Source organism: Schistocerca serialis, chromosome 5 (assembly GCF_023864345.2).
Source record: "Schistocerca serialis cubense isolate TAMUIC-IGC-003099 chromosome 5, iqSchSeri2.2, whole genome shotgun sequence".
NCBI classification, from domain to species: domain Eukaryota; kingdom Metazoa; phylum Arthropoda; class Insecta; order Orthoptera; family Acrididae; genus Schistocerca; species Schistocerca serialis.
This window is the reverse complement of record NC_064642.1, coordinates 66485772-66507638: the sequence shown is the minus strand read 5'-3', so window position 1 is coordinate 66507638 and position 21867 is coordinate 66485772. Positions and strand designations below refer to the sequence as shown.

The window sequence follows — 21867 nt, the reverse complement described above, 5'->3', positions numbered from 1 at the left end:
TTTTCCATTTTGGCGTCCGTGCGACGGCTGAAGTCAGGGACCGTGTTACGATTTTCCGCAGTGAAACAGTTTCGGAACACTGAATTCAGTATTTCTGCCTTTCTTCGGTCGTCCTCTGTTTCGGTGCCATCGTGGTCAACGAGTGACTGAATAGGGGATTTAGATCCGCTTACCGATTTTACATATGACCAAAACTTTTTAGGGTTCTTGTTTAGATTGTTTGCCAATGTTTTATGTTCGAATTCGTTGAATGCTTCTCTCATTGCTCTCTTTACGCTCTTTTTCGCTTCGTTCAGCTTTTCCATATCAGCTATGATTCGACTACTCTTAAACCTATGATGAAGCTTTCTTTGTTTCCGTAGTATCTTTCGTACATGATTGTTATACCACGGTGGATCTTTCCCCTCGCTTTGGACCTTAGTCGGTACGAACTTATCTAAGGCGTACTGGACGATGTTTCTGAATTTTTTCCATTTTTGTTCCACATCCTCTTCCTCAGAAATGAACGTTTGATGGTGGTCACTCAGATATTCTGCGATTTGTGCCCTATCACTCTTGTTAAGCAAATATATTTTCCTTCCTTTCTTGGCATTTCTTATTACACTTGTAGTCATTGATGCAACCACTGACTTATGATCACTGATACCCTCTTCTACATTCACGGAGTCGAAAAGTTCCGGTCTATTTGTTGCTATGAGGTCTAAAACGTTAGCTTCACGAGTTGGTTCTCTAACTATCTGCTCGAAGTAATTCTCGGACAAGGCAGTCAGGATAATGTCACAAGAGTCTCTGTCCCTGGCTCCAGTTCTGATTGTGTGACTATCCCATTCTATACCTGGTAGATTGAAGTCTCCCCCTATTACAATAGTATGATCACGAAACTTCTTCACGACGTTCTGCAGGTTCTCTCTGAGGCGCTCAACTACTACGGTTGCTGATGCAGGTGGTCTATAGAAGCATCCGACTATCATATCTGACCCACCTTTGATACTTAACTTAACCCAGATTATTTCACATTCGCATTCGCTAATAACTTCACTGGATATTATTGAATTCTTTACTGCTATAAATACTCCTCCACCATTGGCGTTTATCCTATCCTTGCGGTATATATTCCATTCTGTGTCTAGGATTTCGTTACTGTTCACTTCCGGTTTTAACCAACTTTCCGTTCCTAATACTATATGCGCACTATTTCCTTCAATAAGAGATACTAATTCAGGAACCTTGCCCTGGATACTCCTGCAGTTTACCAATATTACGTTAACTTTTCCTGTTTTTGGTCTCTGAGGACGGACGTTCTTTATCAACGATGATAATGTCCTCTCTGGTAAGCCGTCAGGTATTTTATCGTTTCGCCCAAGGGGGGGTCCCTCTAACCTAAAAAACCCCCGTGTGCACGCCACACGTACTCTGCTACCCTAGTAGCTGCTTCCGGTGTGTAGTCCACGCCTGACCTGTCTAGGGGGGCCCTACAGTTCTCCACCCAATAACGGAGGTCGATGAATTTGCAACCATTATAGTCGCAGAGTCGTCTGAGCCTCTGGTTTAGACCCTCCACACGGCTCCAAACCAGAGGACCGCGATCGACTCTGGGCACTATGCTGCAGATATTAAGCTCAGCTTGCACTCCGCGTGCGATGCTGGTTGTCTTCACCAAATCAGCCAGCCGCCGGAAGGAACCAAGGATGGCTTCAGAACCCAAGCGGCAGGCGTCATTCGTTCCGACATGTGCTACTATCTGCAGCCGGTCACACCCAGTGCGTTCAATAGCTGCCGGAAGGGCCTCCTCCACATTACGGACGAGACCCCCCGGCAAGCACACCGAGTGCACACTGGCATTCTTCCCCGACCTACCCGCTATTTTCCTAAGGGGCTCCATAACCCGCCTAACGTTGGAGCTCCCTATAACTAATAGGCCCGCCCTCTGTGACTGTCGGGACCTTGCCGGAGAATCGGCCACTGGCCCAAGAGGCGAGGCATCCTGTGGTGGCTCGGAAACGATGTCATCACCACTAGGAAGCACCCCGTACCTGTTGGAAAGGGGTAAGGCAGCTGCCACGCGGCCAGATCCCACCTTCGCCTTTCGGCCAGGCACGCGCGAGCCCACCACTGTCCGCCATTCACCCTGGAGTGATGGCTGACCGGTAAGATGCTCACTGCCGGAAGACGCAGCGACATCAGGGGTTCCATGTGATTCCAAGGCCACCGAAGTAGGCATAGGTCTCACCACAGTTGCCCCAACGCCACTACGAGCCGACGCCTGCGCCTCGAGCTCGATGAGCCTAACAGACAAAGCCTCCACCTGCCCCCGAAGAGTGGCCAATTCTCCTTGCGTCCGCTCACAACAACCACAGTCCCTACACATGACTATGTTTACCCTACTCTATACGGTGACAAATTCCCAAGATAATCTTCTGATGAGCTACTCTGATAATCAAGAAACACTCACTGAAATACGAGACGCGAAAACTACGCTAGGTTTTCCCAGAAAAACTATTTAAAAGCTAAGCGCAGCAAATAAGTACAAAAACGCTTTATACAAACAGTACTCGCTGCTGCTGGTGCTCTCGCTCTGGCTGTCACAAGTCCATGATCTGGGTAAAACTCTTTCACAATTTTTAATGAAATCCGTCGCGTGTATACCGCCTTTTTTCAAGGGGTCGAACCGCTCCTCTTTCGTCAACAATTCCGAACTATGTGCACAGATTGGCACATAGCTCTGTTTTTCGTCAAGTTTCTTTTCTAATTCCGACACTCTCGTAATTACTTGGCAAGTGGTTGTCGCAAGCGTTTCCACTTCCCTCTTTTTCTCTTCGCAGGTATTAGCCTGCTCCCTCACTTTAGTGTTTACTTCGGACACTAAAGCCTTTAAAGTTTCCACCTTCTGTTGATCCTCTTTTTTCACTAATTGAATTTGTTCCGTCACCTTATTCTCGATGATCGGAGCAACTGCTTCTCCTACACTTTTCTCGATTCTGCTAATTTCGGAATCAAAACGAGTATTTATGCTCGCAATTTCCGCCTGAACGCCTATCATTTCCTGTTTAAGATTACCGATTTCGGTATTAATTACAACAATATCTTCTTTGATTTTATCAACTTTTGTATTAACAACTCCAACATTGTTGTTAACAACATTAATAGCTTTGTTCTGATTGTCTAGCTTTCGTTCAATCTTTTCAGACTGAGCTTCTTGCTTGGCAGACAGAGCTATAATTTCTGCCGATTGACTCTTGATTTCATTAATCAAAACATTCAATAAATCAGTTAAATTCCCGGAGACTACTGGTTTTACTTCCGTAGCTGGTTCCTCTATACATGTTCCCCCGTATTCATCATCAAGGGGTACAGATTTGATTTTCGCTTCCGATTCCGAAACATTTTCTAAAGTTTGGAATTCCATTTCTGCTCTTTGTTGCGTTTCGGCGGTCGCGTCTTTCATGCTAGCCGCCTGCCCCTGAACAATGGGTACCGCGGTGCGCGTTTCCCACTGTTCGACCGATTGTTCCGTATCCAAGTCTACCAAATTTTGGCAGTTGTTGCCTTCACTCATTTTAATAATTTTCAATATAACTGACAAATCTCAAATGTAATTAGGATTACTCCCACTACTTATTCTCGCTGACGTAACGGCCTGTACGTAACCAGTACTTTGTTACGACATTTGCACCAAAGAAAATTCGTGTCCAGAACAACCTCAAATCTGAAGATTGTCCTGTCACCAGGTCGCCACGTGTAACCTCCCCCTCACTTACCGACCTTAATGACAGTGAAAAATGAAACCGCGTGTACCTAATGGGAGTTTTGGAAAAGCAATCGTCACCGAAGTTAACCTGTCGGTAAGGAGGGACGAAAGGGTTACATCTTAATGAAAGGAAAAATGCAAATGAAACTGGTGGAAATTAATTTTGAAAAGGGGTAAAGTTAATAAAGAAAGTAAATGTGCGGCCGTTACGTTAACAATTAACTAGCGGTAATTAGATATTTGAGATTTGGGGGAAATCACGGTCGCCAGTCCTAAGGACAATTACTATAGTAACTGAAAAAGAAAGGTTACTACACATATAATTAACACTAGAAGCGTGGCAACTGAAGGTTGACACGTGTAGTGTGAAAACTGAAAGTTTGTCAGAAGTAATAAATTTCGCTACACTCTGACTTAATTTAGCAAAAGAATTAATAAAACCGGAAAATCGAAAGTTAATTTAGTGACTGAAGTTAATAGTGAGCTTTCTTTCTGAAGCACATCGAAATTCAGTAACATACAGTTAGTCTTGGACTACCTCAACAATCATTTCAAAAGCTACTTGAATCTACGCAATTTAGAAATAAGAGATTTAACTTTGATCTTGAATTAAATGATTCTGAACAATTAACAATAGTAAAATGTAGTACGTACCAAGCTGAGCTGCAGTCACAGGTAAGCTAAAATACGGTAACAAAGCTCGCACTCTTAATTCGTGCTTGTGTAATCTGAATATTGTAGCCAGCTCTGAGACTTTAACTGAACTTTGAAATTAAAGCAGCGAAATAGAATATTACTTTAATGCTGGCGTTTGAATTTCAATGACACTCGGGTTCATTCCGGAAAAGGAAGGGACTCTGCTTGGTAATGCAATTGGGACAATGAGTAACAATCGTTCATGCTAAGTTGCTGTAATTATAGTTACGAAAATGGAACAAGATTAAAAGCTGAGGTCTGCCATACAGCTCTAAAACTTTACGTGCGTCCAGTCTTCCTTGTCGGTTGATTGAAGGTTTGAAACCGTCGGTCGAGGAGGTGGCGACAGTCACTCATTGTCGGCCGTCGCTATTGCAGAAGCTGGATGTTGGCGCGCCTTCTTCTCGACACGGTCACCAGGCGAAACGGGCTCTTGATGTGCGCTAGCTAATGCTTCCCGTCCGCGACACCACGTCAGAAACTATCATCGCGAGTCGAGCGCAATTACATGCTGCCAAACCCCGAAAGCGCGGCAACTCGCGGGAGCGTCACACAACACACCTGCTCCACTCGCTACTCCAGCCAGACTCCGACTGCCCAGCCCGCGCTCCACGCGGCAGAGTTAACACTACCAAAGATCCTACACACTTTGATTCTTCACACGACCCATCGATGTAATCGTTCGATAGCAGTTTTCCCTAGGCAAGACCCAGCGTAAAAATACAAATAATATTTACGAAACAAACCAATTATACATCGACATGAGTGCATAAATATATATATACAAACAGTAAAACAATTACAATATATAAAGAGACAGAAATGTCATATCTTGAGGTAACAAAACAAGGAAAGAAAATAATAGCACAATAGATGGAAATAGGAGGATATGCATTTCCGGCGTTACAAGCTCCTGAATAACCAAATAAACATATCAACTGCCAAGTTAATGTCAACATGAGTTTGCTTATGAATAATAATCTGGATTTTGCTACAAAACGGAAGGATGTCGTTAAATTGTGTGATGGTCCTAGTGATGTACAGGTGACTCTGTTTAATTTATTCACTTCTGCTTGTTTGTCGATGCCCAGAAGTATCTGCAGAGAAGTACCTCCTGCCTGACGACCTTTGTATATGGTGACTAGTATTGTAGTCACTGATTTCGCTTATTTTGTTACGATGGCGGCCACCTTCTGTGACTATAAGTGAACGCACGCGAAAGAGATTACTAATGTTTTCGGCGCCAGCTTGGTTTGAAAAAATCAGCTTTCTGAAAAGCGCGAATAAATTCGGAGAGACATCCACAGCTAAACAAAGACCAGGCTGACTTCATGTTGTGACGGACAGGGATCGTTGGGCGTTGCGGAGAGCGGTTGCAAAAGTCGCGTGGAGCCAGCGAAAGGAATCACTCGTGATTGGGAAAGTGCTAGCAGTAGTCCGGCTAGCACAGTCACTGTACATAAAGCCGTCGGCACACGGACCGTGCTGTCGAACGTTAACGTTGAGCGTGCCAAGTTCAACGTGCTGCTGAACGCTCAGGAATGATGCGACTTGTGCATACGGTACGTGGGCCCCAACGTGGTATACGCGATCGCAACGCACTCCAGCGGCAGTTGAGGGATGTTTCTAGTTCGTAAATGACACTGTTCACTCAACGGGCGCGCGTAAAATTCCCACGTTAGCTCTATTAAAACGCACATTTCCTCCTTCGTCCACCAAAAGGAAAGTGCCATGTCCAATCAATAAGGACAGAGACATATAATAGTTCCATTACAAACTGTGCGTTACAAATGTGGAATACTTCTCCGCATAAGATAAAAATTATTTCATCATTCCCACATTTTAGTAAAACCCCAAGGTCAGTCTTACTTAATCACTGTTCCTACCCAGTAGCAAAATCTTTGCAACATGTGAATTACGAAGCGTAAAAGGAAAAGGAGCAAAATATCTTTATACAAGTAGCGCAAGCTCTCCTGTAGATTAAGCCAATCGAACGAAGTCACCCCTCAAAAAAAGGTGAACTTATATTTACATAACATCAAATATTATAGTATATACTTATATTAAATTAATAATACACGCACACATATACATTGCAAGTAATCAAAGTACGTTACCCGTTGCAGAAAACCTTATCGTACATATGTTACTAATTGAAATATAATTATGACAAATTGTACCAAGAACAATGCGTTTTTGGTGGATCTTCTGTGTGTCGCTGACTTCAAATAGCCTACTCTCATAATACGCAAGTTATAACAATTCTTTTGCCATCAATATGATGTTTCTCGTTATTTTATTGGAACGAATCACACAGTTAACAACGGGTTTTCCAGTGATTCTGAATTTGCTGGTGCTCAGAAACGGCATAGATACGTATAAGCTTGAAATGAATGCCAATATGGCGCCTCACAACTCTGTACTGAAGGGAGACGGCGTGCGTGGTACGCAGGTGGCGTTGTACCGTCTCATTGGTCAACGCTCAGACGCACGCTGAGAATATCTGACACGTCAGATATTGATTTGCACGTTCGGAAAGACTCCCGAACGTGCTATTCCACGCTATGACGTCAGAAGCTCGGCACGCTCAACACTCAACGTTCAGATGCACGGTCCGTGTGCCGACGGCTTAATGAGTTAAAAAGAATGAGGAATAATGTTCCAGCAGCTCCCCATAGGCCACACAACTCTGTAGTCATTGCTAAGAGTCGTCATCGGAGAGTGAATGACTGGAAACCAGTAACTTGAACTGAAAATTCAACCTGTACGCTGTGAAAATCGAATGGAACTGTTTAGGTTTTGCGAATGCTTGCAGAACGCCACATGCCATCATGTAAAGTGCTATAGAGGGAGTGATGTTGTTTTAATTGGATGTTCTTCGTGATTAGGGTGTGGCCCCCTTATTGCGCTTAAGAATTACGTGAAAGTATTTTACATCACTACGTACAGTGTACAGTAGATACACAGTTCCAAGTCGATGATTGTTCGCATCAGCATGACAATGTACCCTTTCATAGAGCTGCATCTTTGACTCAATGGTTGATAGACAATAGGTTCTTAAAATGGTCTGCTCTGGCCAGAGTCCCGATCGGAAACCAATGGGTAACCTTTGAGATGAGAGAGAACTTCAGATTCGTTCCAGATCCCAGCGTCCAGAATCACTGCCTTCTCAAATTCAGGCTCTTGAGGAAGAATGGGCTGCCATCCCTCCAGAGACACACGGACAGTTCACTGAAGGTATTCCAAGCGGAGTTCAAGCCTTATAAAAGCAAACGGTGAACACGACGCATATTAACGTCCAGTAATAGCTGTCAAGATTCTTTTGATCAGATGGTGTCTGTAATGTGTATGTATGTTTCCCATGGCTGATGTCATAAAAAAATTGTAATTTCTGATACTTTGATAAAGTTGTAGGACATTTGAGAATAAGCTTCCGGGTTGGGAGGTTTATCTTCTTAGTTTTAAAATTGCTTATCGCTAACTTGTCATATTTTTGTTTAATCTCTAATCCTCCACTTGTATTTCAGACGGTGGTTCACTACAGCAGGGGTGTACTGCACCACATCCGGCACAGAAGCATACACTGGCCAGGTGGGCGAACGGAACCACCGCTGGACACCCCTCAGTGTGCGTACGATGGATCACTGTGTCCGGATCTGTGTAAGTACAAAAGCTCCTCCAACTTACGTCAGTAAGACGAGACTCACCTGTAACACGAGGCCATGTCCCTGTGAGCAAGACCTGCAGGGAAATAATACTTCAAGAAACACTCACAAACGTTTATTATTAACAACAGCCAGCTACACTACGGGGTGTTGTTCATAATAATCATGCCATTAAAAGACATATTTTCCACTGGGTGACCCAAAGAACGGATGTCACGAAAGTACTTTCAAGACAGACACAACGGCCAATTATTTTGAAGGAGCTTCAATGACCTGCGGAGGAGAAGAAAACCCTTAATAGTATATTCAGAAAATTATGAATTTGGCAAAAATGAGTGCTTAAAAATTTGTACGAAATTAGTGAACAGCTTACTTTTAAGGGTCTACATACCAATCCTCCTAACTCTTACACTCTGTAACTAGCACTGCCTAATGTGATGGTGTAGGCGAATTATTTTAATATAAGTGGGCTATCATGAAACCAACGTTCGTCTGCATGTACACTACTGGCCATTAAAATTGCTACACCAAGAAGAGATGCAGATGATAAACGGGTATTCATTAGACAAATATATTATACTAGAACTGACATGTGATAACATTTTCACGCAATTTGGGTGCATAGATCCTGAGAAATCAGTACCCAGAGCAACCACCTCTGGCCGTAATAACGGCGTTGATACGCCTGGGCAGTGAGTCAAACAGAGCTTGGATGGCGTGTACCCATGCGGCTTCAACACGATACCACAGTTCATCAAGAGTAGTTACTGGCATATTGTGACGAGCCAGTTGCTCGGCCAACATTGACCAGACGTTTCCAATTGGTGAGAGGTCTAGAGAATTTGCTGGACAGGGCAGCAGTCGACCATTTTCTGTATCCAGAAAGGCCCATACAGGACCTGCAACATGCGGTCGTGCATTATCCTGCTGAAATGTAGGGTTTCACAGGGATCAAATGAATGGTAGAGCCACGGGTCGTAATACATCTGAAATGTAACGTCCACTGTTCAAAGTGCCGTCAATGCGAACAAGAGGTGACCGCGACGTGTAACCAATGGCACCCCATACCATCACGCCGGGTGATACGCCAGTATGCGATGACGAATACACGCTTCCAATGTGCGATCACCGCAATGTCGCCAAACACGGATGCGACCATCGTGATGCTGTAAACAGAACCTGGATTCATCCGAAAAAATGACGTTTTGCCATTCGTGCACCCACGTTCGTCGTTGATTACACCATCGCAGGCACTCCTGTCATTGATGCAGCGTCAAGGGTAACCGCAGCCACGGTCTCTGAGCTGATAGTCCATGCTGCTGCAAACGTCTTCGAACTGTTCGTGCAGATGGTTGTTGTCTTGCAAACGTCCCCATCTGTTGACTCAGGGATCGAGACGTGGCTGCACGATCCGTTACAGCCATGCGGATAAGATGCCTGTCATCTCGACTGCTAGTGATACGAGGCCGTTGGGACCCAGCACGGCGTTCCGTATTACCCTACTGAACCCATTGATTCCATATTATGCTAACAGTCATTGGATCTCGAACAACGCGAGTAGCAATGTCGCGATACGATAAACCGCAATCGCGATAGGCTACAATCAGACCTTTATCAAAGTCGGAAACGTGACGGTACGCATTTCTCCTCTTTACACGAGACATCACAACAACGTTTTTTGAGAAATCGGTTGGAAAGTTTCTTCATGTCAGCACGTTGTAGGTGTCGCCATCGGCCCCAACCTTGTGTGAATGCTCTGAAAAGCTAATCATTTGGATATCACAGCATCTTCTTCCTGTCGGTTAAATTTGGCGTATGTAGCACGTCATCTTCGTGGTGCAGCAATTTTAATGGGCAGTAGTGTGCTTTAGTACACTCAACTGTGCTCACTTAAGGTTACCATATTAATCCGAAATGAGAAACCTGGCAGCGCTTCAACATGGCAGTCAGTCTGTTGGTAGAAACACAATGCCGCAGTCGACGAACATCAATGCACTACCCTATACATGAACTATTTCCATCCCTTTGTAATGAGAGGTAAAGAGCAGATAATGCAGTCTGATAGAAACGGGAAGCGCCGTTACGATGATTAATCTAGAGGGCTCGAACAACGAAGAAAACGACTCAGATTCCCGTGGGACATTTATAATTTATTATACTCATTGTTGAAAATATCGGTTTACGGAAATTTTGTGGTAGTGTCTGTTACAAAATCTCGAATATTCTTATGAATAGAAAGTGAGATGTACAGAGAATCACGGAACCGAATTCAAAAGCCACACGCGACACGTACAAGTAACTTCACTGCATTCGATCGTGAAAATGTGTGTAGACGCGAATGAAACAGAATCTGGAAATGACAGCCTGGTAATTTCCAAAACTATGCCAAAGAAAAATATAGACAAATATGAGTTGATCAGTCTAATTACCTAAGAAGCGAATACAACACTTTTATTCTGATAGCAGGTTGGCTTTATTCAGGATTCCAGTACACCATATTACTCCCCACTCTTCTGCCTACAAAACCTATTTTTCGACAGAATCTCCGTTAAATGCGACGACCTTACGCCACCTTACTCGGTCGGTCTCTATCACGCATGATACCGTTCTAATGGTAATCGGAGCCAAATTTTACTGCGGCAATAACCTCCCCATCATTTATGTCCTGCATCCCGTGGACTGTATGCTAAACTGGGCCAGACAGATGGACGTCGGAAGGTAAGAGATATTCTGTTAGATGGCAACGAACAGAGGGGGAACATATCTTTCAGTACCCCAATTGGTGAACGATTGTGTCTTGAATGAAAGTGTCCGCACGTTCCAACATTGAATAAGTCACAGCTGTTTGCGGCCGGCCGGCACGCGGGTGGTCGGACAGGTTCTAGCGACCTTGTAGCGATGGTAACAGACGACTAGCCCAACGACTCACCGTGGTTTTCTTCACTGACAGTCATCATAGACATTCTGCAAGCGCCTGTGAATATCTGAGATGCTGTGGTTTTCCGTCAAACCAAACTCAATGACAGCTCTCTGCATGGAACACACCTCCATTGCAGACGCCATTTCGAAGGCTATGGGTAGCTCCGCCACTTATCGGAACTTCATTTAACTACAGGGGCTTAAGCAAGAACATTTCACGATGTCCCACAACAAATTTCGCATTTTTTCAACCGAAATTGCCTGAGAAAAAAAAGTTGCATTCATTATTGAACGCTTCTCGTAGTACACAAATACTACAGTGCTACAGTTTATTTCACGGACAATAACGCGCCGTAAGAGATACGTTACTTTTGATCTGGTCTCGATACTTCCAGTAAACGTAGACTTTAGCAGTCACTTTTCTTTCCCTTCATTATTAAACTAAGCAAGATCGCTGACAGGTGCGACTATTGACACTTCGAAACTTAAGATTGGTATGGCCATGTTCTACTGTGCATCGCCTGGAAATACCTATGTGACTCTAATGATCCAACCAGCACTCTTTGCAATTCTAAAATGAAACTTCATTAGCCCACCCGAAGTAAAGTAGTACCATGAACACAGTAGAATGAGGACGCTACTTTTGACAACATATAGTGGGACGACGATAAGACACCATCGACAGGCATTGGACACGTAACAAATTACACGAAGAACACATGTAAAATCATTGCAGTTAATTTAAACAATTTTCCATCTCATGTAATATACACTCCTGGAAATTGAAATAAGAACACCGTGTACTCATTGTCCCAGGAAGGGGAAACTTTATTGACACATTCCTGGGGTCAGATACATCACATGATCACACTGACAGAACCACAGGCACATAGACACAGGCAACAGAGCATGCACAATGTCGGCACTAGTACAGTGTATATCCACCTTTCGCAGCAATGCAGGCTACTATTCTCCCATGGAGACGATCGTAGAGATGCTGGATGTAGTCCTGTGGAACGGCTTGCCATGCCATTTCCTCCTGGCGCCTCAGTTGGACCAGCGTTCGTGCTGGACGTGCAGACCGCGTGAGACGACGCTTCATCCAGTCCCAAACATGCTCAATGGGGGACAGATCCGGAGATCTTGCTGGCCAGGGTAGTTGACTTACACCTTCTAGAGCACGTTGGGTGGCACGGGATACATGCGGACGTGCATTGTCCTGTTGGAACAGCAAGTTCCCTTGCCGGTCTAGGAATGGTAGAACGATGGGTTCGATGACGGTTTGGATGTACCGTGCACTATTCAGTGTCCCCTCGACGTCACCAGTGGTGTACGGCCAGTGTAGGAGATCGCTCCCCACACCATGATGCCGGGTGTTGGCCCTGTGTGCCTCGGTCGTATGCAGTCCTGATTGTGGCGCTCACCTGCACGGCGCCAAACACGCATACGACCATCATTGGCACCAAGGCAGAAGCGACTCTCATCGCTGAAGACAACACGTCTCCATTCGTCCCTCCATTCACGCCTGTCGCGACACCACTGGAGGCGGGGTGCACGATGTTGGGGCGTGAGCGGAAGACGGCCTAACGGTGTGCGGGACCGTAGCCCAGCTTCATGGAGACGGTTGCGAATGGTCCTCGCCGATACCCCAGGAGCAACAGTGTCCCTAATTTGCTGGGAAGTGGCGGTGCGGTCCCCTACGGCACTGCGTGGGATCCTACGGTCTTGGCGTGCATCCGTGCGTCGCTGCGGTCCGGTCCCATGTCGACGGGCACGTGCACCTTCCGCCGACCACTGGCGACAACATCGATGTACTGTGGAGACCTCACGCCCCACGTGTTGAGCAATTCGGCGGTACGTCCACCCGGCCTCCCGCATGCCCACTATACGCCCTCGCTCAAAGTCCGTCGCCGGCCGACGTGGCCGTGCGGTTAAAGGCGCTGCAGTCTGGAACCGCAAGACCGCTACGGTCGCAGGTTCGAATCCTGCCTCGGGCATGGATATTTGTGATGTCCTTAGGTTAGTTAGGTTTAACTAGTTCTAAGTTCTAGGGGACTCATGACCTCAGCAGTTGAGTCCCATAGTGCTCAGAGCCATTTTTGAACCAAAGTCCGTCAACTGCACATACGGTTCACGTCCACGCTGTCGCGGCATGCTACCAGTGTTAAAGACTGCGATGGAGCTCCGTATGCCACGGCAAACTGGCTGACACTGACGGCGGCGGTGCACAAATGCTGCGCAGCTAGCGCCATTCGACGGCCAACACCGCGGTTCCTGGTGTGTCCGCTGTGCCGTGCGTGTGATCATTGCTTGTACAGCCCTCTCGCAGTGTCCGGAGCAAGTATGGTTGGTCTGACACACCGGTGTCAATGTGTTCTTTTTTCCATTTCCAGGAGTGTATATGAATGAATTGCTCTTACTGCTTTACGGCGGTAAGCATTCGGTCAAAAGTCTGTGAATGAAGTTAGCCTTTCTTCCATAGTAATTACACTGTCTTTTTCATAACTGTACGTCTTATTCAGCTAAGTTCAGTAATATCGTAGTTATTAATAAAAAGTGCACTTCTCTGTGTTAATGCAGGTAATAGCCTCTTCTATGGTTATGTACTGAAAATTTTACACTAACAGCAATTTTTTGCAGGTCTGCTACTGCAAACAATTTATAAAATGACCATATTTTTTTAATTATACTAGCGAGCTAATTGATTCAGTCTCTAAAAATGTTGCTGCGATTGTTTACAACGAGAATTAACCACTTGAAAGCACTTTTATAGCAATGTTTCTGAAATCTGCCTGGAGCACCGCTTCGCAATGCGTCTAAGAGCGAACGAATTCATGAACTTACTCGTGTGTAAGGCTCGGATTTATTTGAAGAATCCTAAGCAACGAGGTGAATTACAAAGTAACAGTTCGACAAATTCTTGAGTACTGTTCGCGGGTCTGTAGCTCGTAACACGTTCAATTAACGTCAGTGGCAGAATGGACTCGAGGAAGAGCTGTACTCTTCATCAATGTTTCTTTTTTCTCTCTCTCTCTCTCTTACCAGCGCAAGTGTATCACAGAAAAGTTCAAGGAACTGCCGCTCGATGCGTTACAAGAGCGACGTTGTGTATCGTGGAGAGCCTTGTTCACAAAATACGACGGTTCACAACATATGGCAGTTTTAGTTTGCGAGTGAAGCGTGCTTGCATAGCGTAGTGGTAACGCGACATCCTGGTTCGAACCACAGCCCGGCAGAAATTTCCACTGTCTTCATTCCACTATGCAGCTGATGGATGTCAATATTTGCAACTTCTAATATATTTTGTTGCTGTCAGTAGTAGTTTAAGTTGTCGCGAAATTGGGGCAGAGGTCATTGTTGGCAACTGGAATAAAATAGTAATTGGATCCTTTTACCGACCTCCAAATTCAGATGATACGGTTTCAAAATGGTTCAAATGACTCTGAGCACTATGGGACTTAACATCTGTGGCCATCAGTCCCCTAGAACTTAGAACTACTTAAACCTAACTATCCTAAGGACATCACACACATCCATGCGCGAGGCAGGATTCAAACCTGCGACCGTAGCGGTCACGGGGTTCCAGACTGAAGCGCCTAGAACCGCTCGTCCACACCGGCAGGCATGATACAGTTTCAGAAAGGTTCAAAGAAAACTTGAGTTTGATTTCAAACACATACCTGACTCATACGATAAGAGTTTGTGGTGACTTTAATTTACCCTCGATATGTTGGCGGAAATATAAATTCCGGAGATACGCATAAAATATCATCCTACATTGTGCTGAACGCATTCTCTGAAAATTATTTCGAGCAGTTAGTTCTTGAGCCCACGCAAATAGCAAACGGTTGTGAAAACACACTTGACCTCTTAGCAACAAATAGTCCTGAGTTAATAACCAGCATCAAAACACATATAGGCATTAGTGAACACAGCGTTGTCGTAGCGAGATTGAATATTGAAATCCTCGAAAAATAAACGAAGAATATACGTAGTCACAAAAGCAGATAAAAATTCACTTGACGCCTTCCTCATAGACAATCTCCACTCATTCTACATTAATAATATAAGTGTAGACCAGATGTGGCTTCAATTCAAAGAAATAGTAACGGCAGCAATTGAGAGGTTTATACCAAATAAACTAACAAACGACGGAGCTGATCTTCCTTCGTACACAAAACGGGTTAGAGTACTGTTGCAGAAACAACGAAACGCCGGCCAATGTGGCCGAGCAGTTCTAGGCGCTGCAGTCTGGTACTGCGCGACCGCTACGGTCGCAGGTTCCAATCCTGCCTCGGGCATTGATGTGTTTGATGTCCTTAGGTTAGTTATGTTTAAGTAGTTCTAATTTCTAAGGGACTAACGACCTCAGAAGTTAAATCCCATAGTGCTCAGAGCCATTTTTTTAACAGCGAAACAAACATCCCAAATTTAAACAGACGCAAAATCTCCAATATTGGCGATCCTTTACAGAAGCTCGAAACTTATCGCGGATTTCAATGCGAGACGCCTATAACAGTTTCCACAACAAAACTTTGTCTCGAAATCTGGTAGAAAATCCAAAGAGGTTCTGGTCGTATGTGAAGTATGTTAGCGGCAAGAATCAATCAAAGTCTTCTCTGCGCGATAACAGTGGAAATACTATAGAAGACAGTGCTGCCAAAGCAGATTTCCTAAACACAGCCTTCCGAAATGCCTTCATAGAAGAAGACGAAGTAAATATTCCAGAATTAGAATCGAGAACAGCTGCAAACATGAGAACCGTAGAAGTAAACATCCTCGGAGTTGTGAAGCAACTCAAATCACTTAATAAAAGTAAGTCTTCTGGTCCAGACTGTATAGCAATTAGGTTCCTTTCGAAGTATGCTGATGCATTAGCTCCATACTTAACAATCATGTACAATCGTTCGCTCGACGAAAGATGCGTCCCCAAAGACTGGAAAGTTGCACATGTCACACCAATATTCAAGAAAGGTAGTAGCAGCAATCCACTAAATTACAGTCCTATATCGTTAACGTCGATATGTAACATGATTTTGGAACATATATTGTGCTCGAACAATATGAATTACCTCGAAGGAAACGGTCTATTGACACACAGTCATCGTGGGTTTAGAAAACATCGTTCCTGTGAAACACAACTAGCTCTTTATTTACATGAAGTGTGGAGTGCTATTGACAAGATATTTCAGATCGTTTCCGTATTTCTGGATTTCCGGAAGGCTTTTGACACTGAACCACAAAAGCGGCTCGTACTGAAGTTGCGTGCTTATGGAATATCGTCTCAGTTATGTGACTGGATTTGTAATTCCCTGTCAGAGAGGTCACAGTTCGTTGTAACTGACGGAAAGTCATCGTGTAAAATAGATGTGATTACCGAGGTAGTGTTATAGGCCCTTTGCTGTTCCTTATCTATATAAACGATTTGGGAGACAATCTGAGCAGCCGTCTTCGGTTGTTTGCAGATGACGCTGTCTTTTATCGACTAATAAAGTCATCAGAAGGACAAAACAAACTACAAAAGATTTAGAAAAAAATATCTGAATTGTGCGAAAACTGGCAGTTGACCCTGAATAACGAAAAGTGTGAGGTCAACCACATGAGTGCTAAAAGGAACTCATTAAACTTGGGTTACACGATAAATCAGTCTAATCTAAAAGCCGTAAATTCAACTAAATACCTAGGTATTACAATTACGAACATCTTAAATTGGAAGGAACACAGAAAATATTGTGGGGAAGGCTAACCAAAGACTGCATTTTTTGCCAGGACACGTAGAAAATTCAGCAGACCTGCTAAGGAGACTGCCTACACTACGCTTGTACGTCCTCTTTTAGAATACTGCTGCGCGGTGTGTGATCCTTGCCAGATAGGATTTACGGAGTATATCGAAAAAGTTCAAAGAAAGGCAGCACGTTTTGTGCTATCGCAAAATATGGGAGAGAGTGTCACAAAAATAAAACAGGATTTGGGCTGGAAATCGTTAAAAGAAAGGCGTTTTCGTTGCGACGGAATCTTCTCACGAAATTCCAATCACTAACTTTCTCCTCCGAATGCGAAAATATTTTGTTGACACCAACCTACATAGGGAGGAATGATCAACAAGATAAAATGAGGGAAATCAGTTCTCGTATGGAAAGATATAGGTTTTCGTTCTTTCCACGTGCTATACGAGATTGGAATAATAGAGAATTGTGAAGGTGGTTAGATGAACTCACTGCCATGCACTTAAATGTTATTTGCAGTGTATTCATGTAGATTTAGATGTAGATGTAGATATTTCATGTTACTCACAAAATTCCATGACCTTCACTTTCCTGAAAGGTTTCAGAAACTTATTACTTCCTCCAGCAGCACGTTGCACTCGCATTCGGGAGGTTCAAATGGTTCTGAGCACTATGGGACTCAACTACTGAGGTCATTAGTCCCCTAGAACGTAGAACTACTTAAACCTAACTAACCTAAGGACATCACACACATCCATGCAGGAGGCAGGATTCGAACCTGCGAACGTAGCGGTCTCGTGGTTCCAGACTGCAGCGCCTAGAACCGCACGGCCACTACCATTCGGGAGGAAGACGGTTCAAACCCGCTCCGGTTATCCTGATTTGGGTTCTCCGTGATTTCCCTAAATCGCTTCAGGCAGTTTCCAGCATGGTTCCTCTGAAACAAAACAGACGACTTCCGTCCCCTTCCCCTCCGTAATCCGATGGGACTTATGACTTCTGCCAAATCAATCTCAATGGAAGCAGCTTTCCATGAATCAGTAAACCGTCTTCACAGTAGATAAGCGTGTTCAGACAGAGCGTTGGGCTGCCCTCTGTAATGAAAAACCTGAGTGAATGGATCAACGCTGAACTTGAATTGGCGTCTTGGGACGTCTGGCACGAACAAATGCAACGAACAACCACAAACAAGATTAGATAAAAAACAAGAAAATGCTAACGTGACCTGTCGTGATAAGCGGGAAATACAGGTTGGATTCCCGGTCCGGCACATATTGTCATTGTCGTCATTCCATTATCCTGCTGATGATTGTAAATATCTGCAACTTCGAATGCATATCATGTTATTCACAAGATTACACAAACACCACTTTCCTGAAATATTTTGGAAACATATTTCTTCCTCCGGCATATACTGATGACCCACAATATTGAGACTACTGCCCATCGCTGGACTGAATGCCTCCTACTGGCGCTGTGCACACGTGCCATGGTGCAGAAAATACACAGAGTGATTTTGGTAATGAGGACAAAATGCAGGATGAGGTCAGTGAAATACTGGATACACGGGGAAAATGTAAAAATTTGACACAACGGGAAAAACTGAAAAATACCAACTGAAAAATACAACAAGAAAAAACTGGAAAATACGAACTGGAAAATACAAGAGGAAAAATCTGGAAAATACAAACTGGAAAATGCAACAGGAGAAAACTGGAAAATATAACAGGAAGAAAATAACAGGAAAAACCTGATAACAGAAAAAAATTGATAACAGGAAAAAACTAGATGACAGGAAAGAACTCGATGACAGGAAAAATACTTGATGACAAAAAAAAAACTTCAAAACTACAGAGAAACTTTAAAACTACAGGAAAAACTGAAAAAAAAACAGGAAAAACTGAAACTTCAGAAACACAACAAGCGCTCAATAAACACCCCAACAGCGAGTTAGCAAAAACTAAAACAGGCAGCGGAATGGCCTGTCAGCGAAAGAACACAGATTAAAGACTCATGTGGATATGGCCCGAGAATGTGTTGCGAGGAATGTAAACCCATTTGGAGGTAAAAGATTTTCGACAGTGTACGTTGCAGTGATGAAAGCACCCATAAGAACCCAGCAGGTAAGTGGGAACCTCCGCCCGTGCTAGAGTTTTGGCTTCACATTCTAGAGGCAGTGATACGCTACATCAGTAAAGTAGTAGGCACGTGACCCTTCGTACAACCAAAGGCATCTCATCCACCAGTTTCTACCGCAGGAAGGGCAGATATGCCTCCCTTGTGGGGCGTTGTGGAAGGATGACGCCCCAAGAGGTGGTCGTCAGTAAACCCTGAACACAGAATGAGGCCGAACTGGAGCTAAAGGTTCGCTAGCATCAAAGCACGAGAACTCTATAGCCCACATGTGGGTGTTCGGTAGGTTGGCGATACTATCCTTGGTAAAGATAGCCCCATCTGTGAAGAGAATGGACGAGAGGAATCGCAGCACCATGGTGGCCTGTGTGACGAGCCGGCTGTGAAGGCAAGTCCGTAGGCAATAGCGCTCATGTACATTGTAAGTGATGAGAATAGCGCCAGTTATCATGAAGAACGGTTCAAACAGCTCCAAGATACCGGGCAATCTGGCTAGTGCTTTGGAAGGAAGTAAATGAGTTATTGACAGAGGTAAATCTGTGAGGGCAGGTCGTGAGTCACACTCGTATAGCTCAGTTGGTGTAGCACTCGCCTGCAGCAGGCAAAGGTCCCAGGTCGGAGCCCCCGTCCGTCGCACAGTTCTAATGTGCCACGAAGTTTCAGAGGGGCTGTTGCTGTGGCTCGGTGCCTGTGAACGATCGATTCGTCAAAGGCGGAGCTGGTCGGCTTTTCGCGCACTACTGCCGTGACCTACTGTAGAAAATGGGTGATGAATGGTGAAACCAGCGGCAAGTAACTAGATGGACGTCCAGCCTTATCACAGAACGTGGAGCTTGTAAGGTACCCCTTATGTGTGGAGCGCATTCTACTTTATTTCCAGCTTTGCTGTTTCACATATGTGAAGTGATTGTATCAGTGCTCCAGTACGTACAGAGTAAGGAGCGAGCGGTATGTTCCCACGTTGGGTAGCACAGGCTGTTAGCCATGTGGCACTTTCAGAGCCAGTGGGATGAAGCGCCATTGCAGAAATCTCTCGTGAGATGAGCAGGGAAAGTACAATTTTTTATGGCGCGAATCAATTAATTGTAATTAATAAATGTTGCTAACAGCAGTTGCCACTCAGGTGTTAAGACGAGTCTATGGGCCACAAATAGTATCTTTCAGTAAATTTACAATGCCCGGAAACATTGATAATAATAACTAAATGAATAACTGTGACTTAACCGAACATGTACGATCTTATACGACTATACCGAATGTATGCGCAAGCTGCAGACTATTCGCCATAATCGACAGTCGTCGATAGGTTGCCTTTTGATCTAGTCATGCGGTAGACCAGTCTCTCGTACCGTTAATAGTTAGCTTATAATCACAGTGAACAAATTTGTTTTACGCTGTCTCTAAGATAAACGCACCTTCTTCCCGCTTCATTACGTAACATGGACAGTAGTATCGCACTTTCAGAATCAGACGGCGCTGCTACGGATCTGCAAGGCGACATAAAACTACGAGAGCACCCCCACATATCAGGTAGGAAGAATTCCTACGCGTCTGCTCACTAATTCAGTTCAAGGACGGACTGGCTTAACTACCGCAAAACTCAGGCGGAAAAGAGGTGGACTTATACTGTACGCCCCTTATAGATCCATCTATGGACTCACCTGCTAACGTGGAACATTTCTGGAGGTGTAGTACGAGTGTGTGTGTGTGGGGGTGGGGGGTGGGGGTGGGGGGCTCTTTCAAACTCCTTCCCCCGCTCTGTAAAGCAGGATAGGTGGCGATGCGTGGCACTTCTAATGAGAGAGTGCAATTCTGGATAAGGCACAACATCTTCAGAGTGCCGGCCGGAGTGGCCGAGCGGTTAAAGGCGCTACAGTCTGGAACCGCACGACCGCTACGGTCGCAGGTTCGAATCCTGCCTCGGGCATGGATGTGTGTGATGTACTTAGGTTAGTTAGGTTTAAGTAGTTCTAAGTTCTAGGGGACTTATGACCACAGCAGTTGAGTCCCATAGTGCTCAGAGCCATTTGAACCATTTGAACCATCTTCAGAGCGCAAAGTTCAGACTAAAGTGTTGAACATAGGGTTCCGCAGCAGACTTCTTCCCCACGTTGACCACACGCCATCGTCAGTTACGATGGCAGTGGATTCAGGATCATCGAGACTGGACCATACGTCAAACGAAACGTGTCGCCTGTTCGAATGAATCACGTTTCTTGTTACACTAGGTTCGATGCTCGTACATGGATATGCCGTCATCTTGGCGAACTACTCGAAACACGTTCCGCGCTAAGGACGATGGCCTGTGATGGACAGCATTATACTACTGGCGACATTCATCTTGGCTTTCAAGCGACATGTGTTAATTACTGAAGGCATGATGAGAGCTGTGGACCATATGAACATTATCATGGACCACTTGCATCCCATCGTGCTTGATGTCTTCCTTAATGGTGTTGCAGTGGTTAGTGTAATATGACAGAGAAATCATGTTATTTTCTTGCACGACAAATGCACCCGACCCGAGTCCTATGGAATATATAGGGGATGCTCTTGGGCCCCAGATCCACACCACAGATCACCGCCACAAAGTTTACAGCAAACGCTGGACCTTGTGCCGCATACACCTGCAACCCTGCCAAGGATTTGTCTATGCTATGCCACGTAGAATCCCTGCTAAACTGCGTTGTGAAGGTGGACCAACACACCAATAAGCAGGCGGTCATAATGTTTTGCTTTCTTCCGTATCTGAGTGGTCAGCACCGCTGTCTATCATACGGAGAACCCAAGCTCGATTCCTGGTACTGTCAGATTTTCTTTAGTAGCAGGACTCAGCCAGGGTGCCCCCAGCCTCCTGAGGCCAACTGAGAAGTTACTCGGACGATTAGTAGCGGTCAAAGGTCAAGAAACCCGACAGCCGATAGTGCGTTGCGCTGAACACATGCCCTTCCATGCAGCATCCAGTGACGCCACTGACAGG

General features: G+C 44.9%; 1 protein-coding gene across 1 annotated transcript in view; it reads left to right on the top strand.

Moving 5' to 3' along the window:
- The window catches only part of LOC126481746 (atrial natriuretic peptide receptor 1-like), a 398018-nt gene that overhangs the window by 87665 nt on the left and 288486 nt on the right, over positions 1–21867 (top strand). The window contains exon 7 of the mRNA XM_050105700.1: positions 7989–8104. Coding sequence (XP_049961657.1) covers positions 7989–8104 — 116 coding nt within the window. The remainder of the gene's footprint in view (positions 1–7988; positions 8105–21867) is intronic.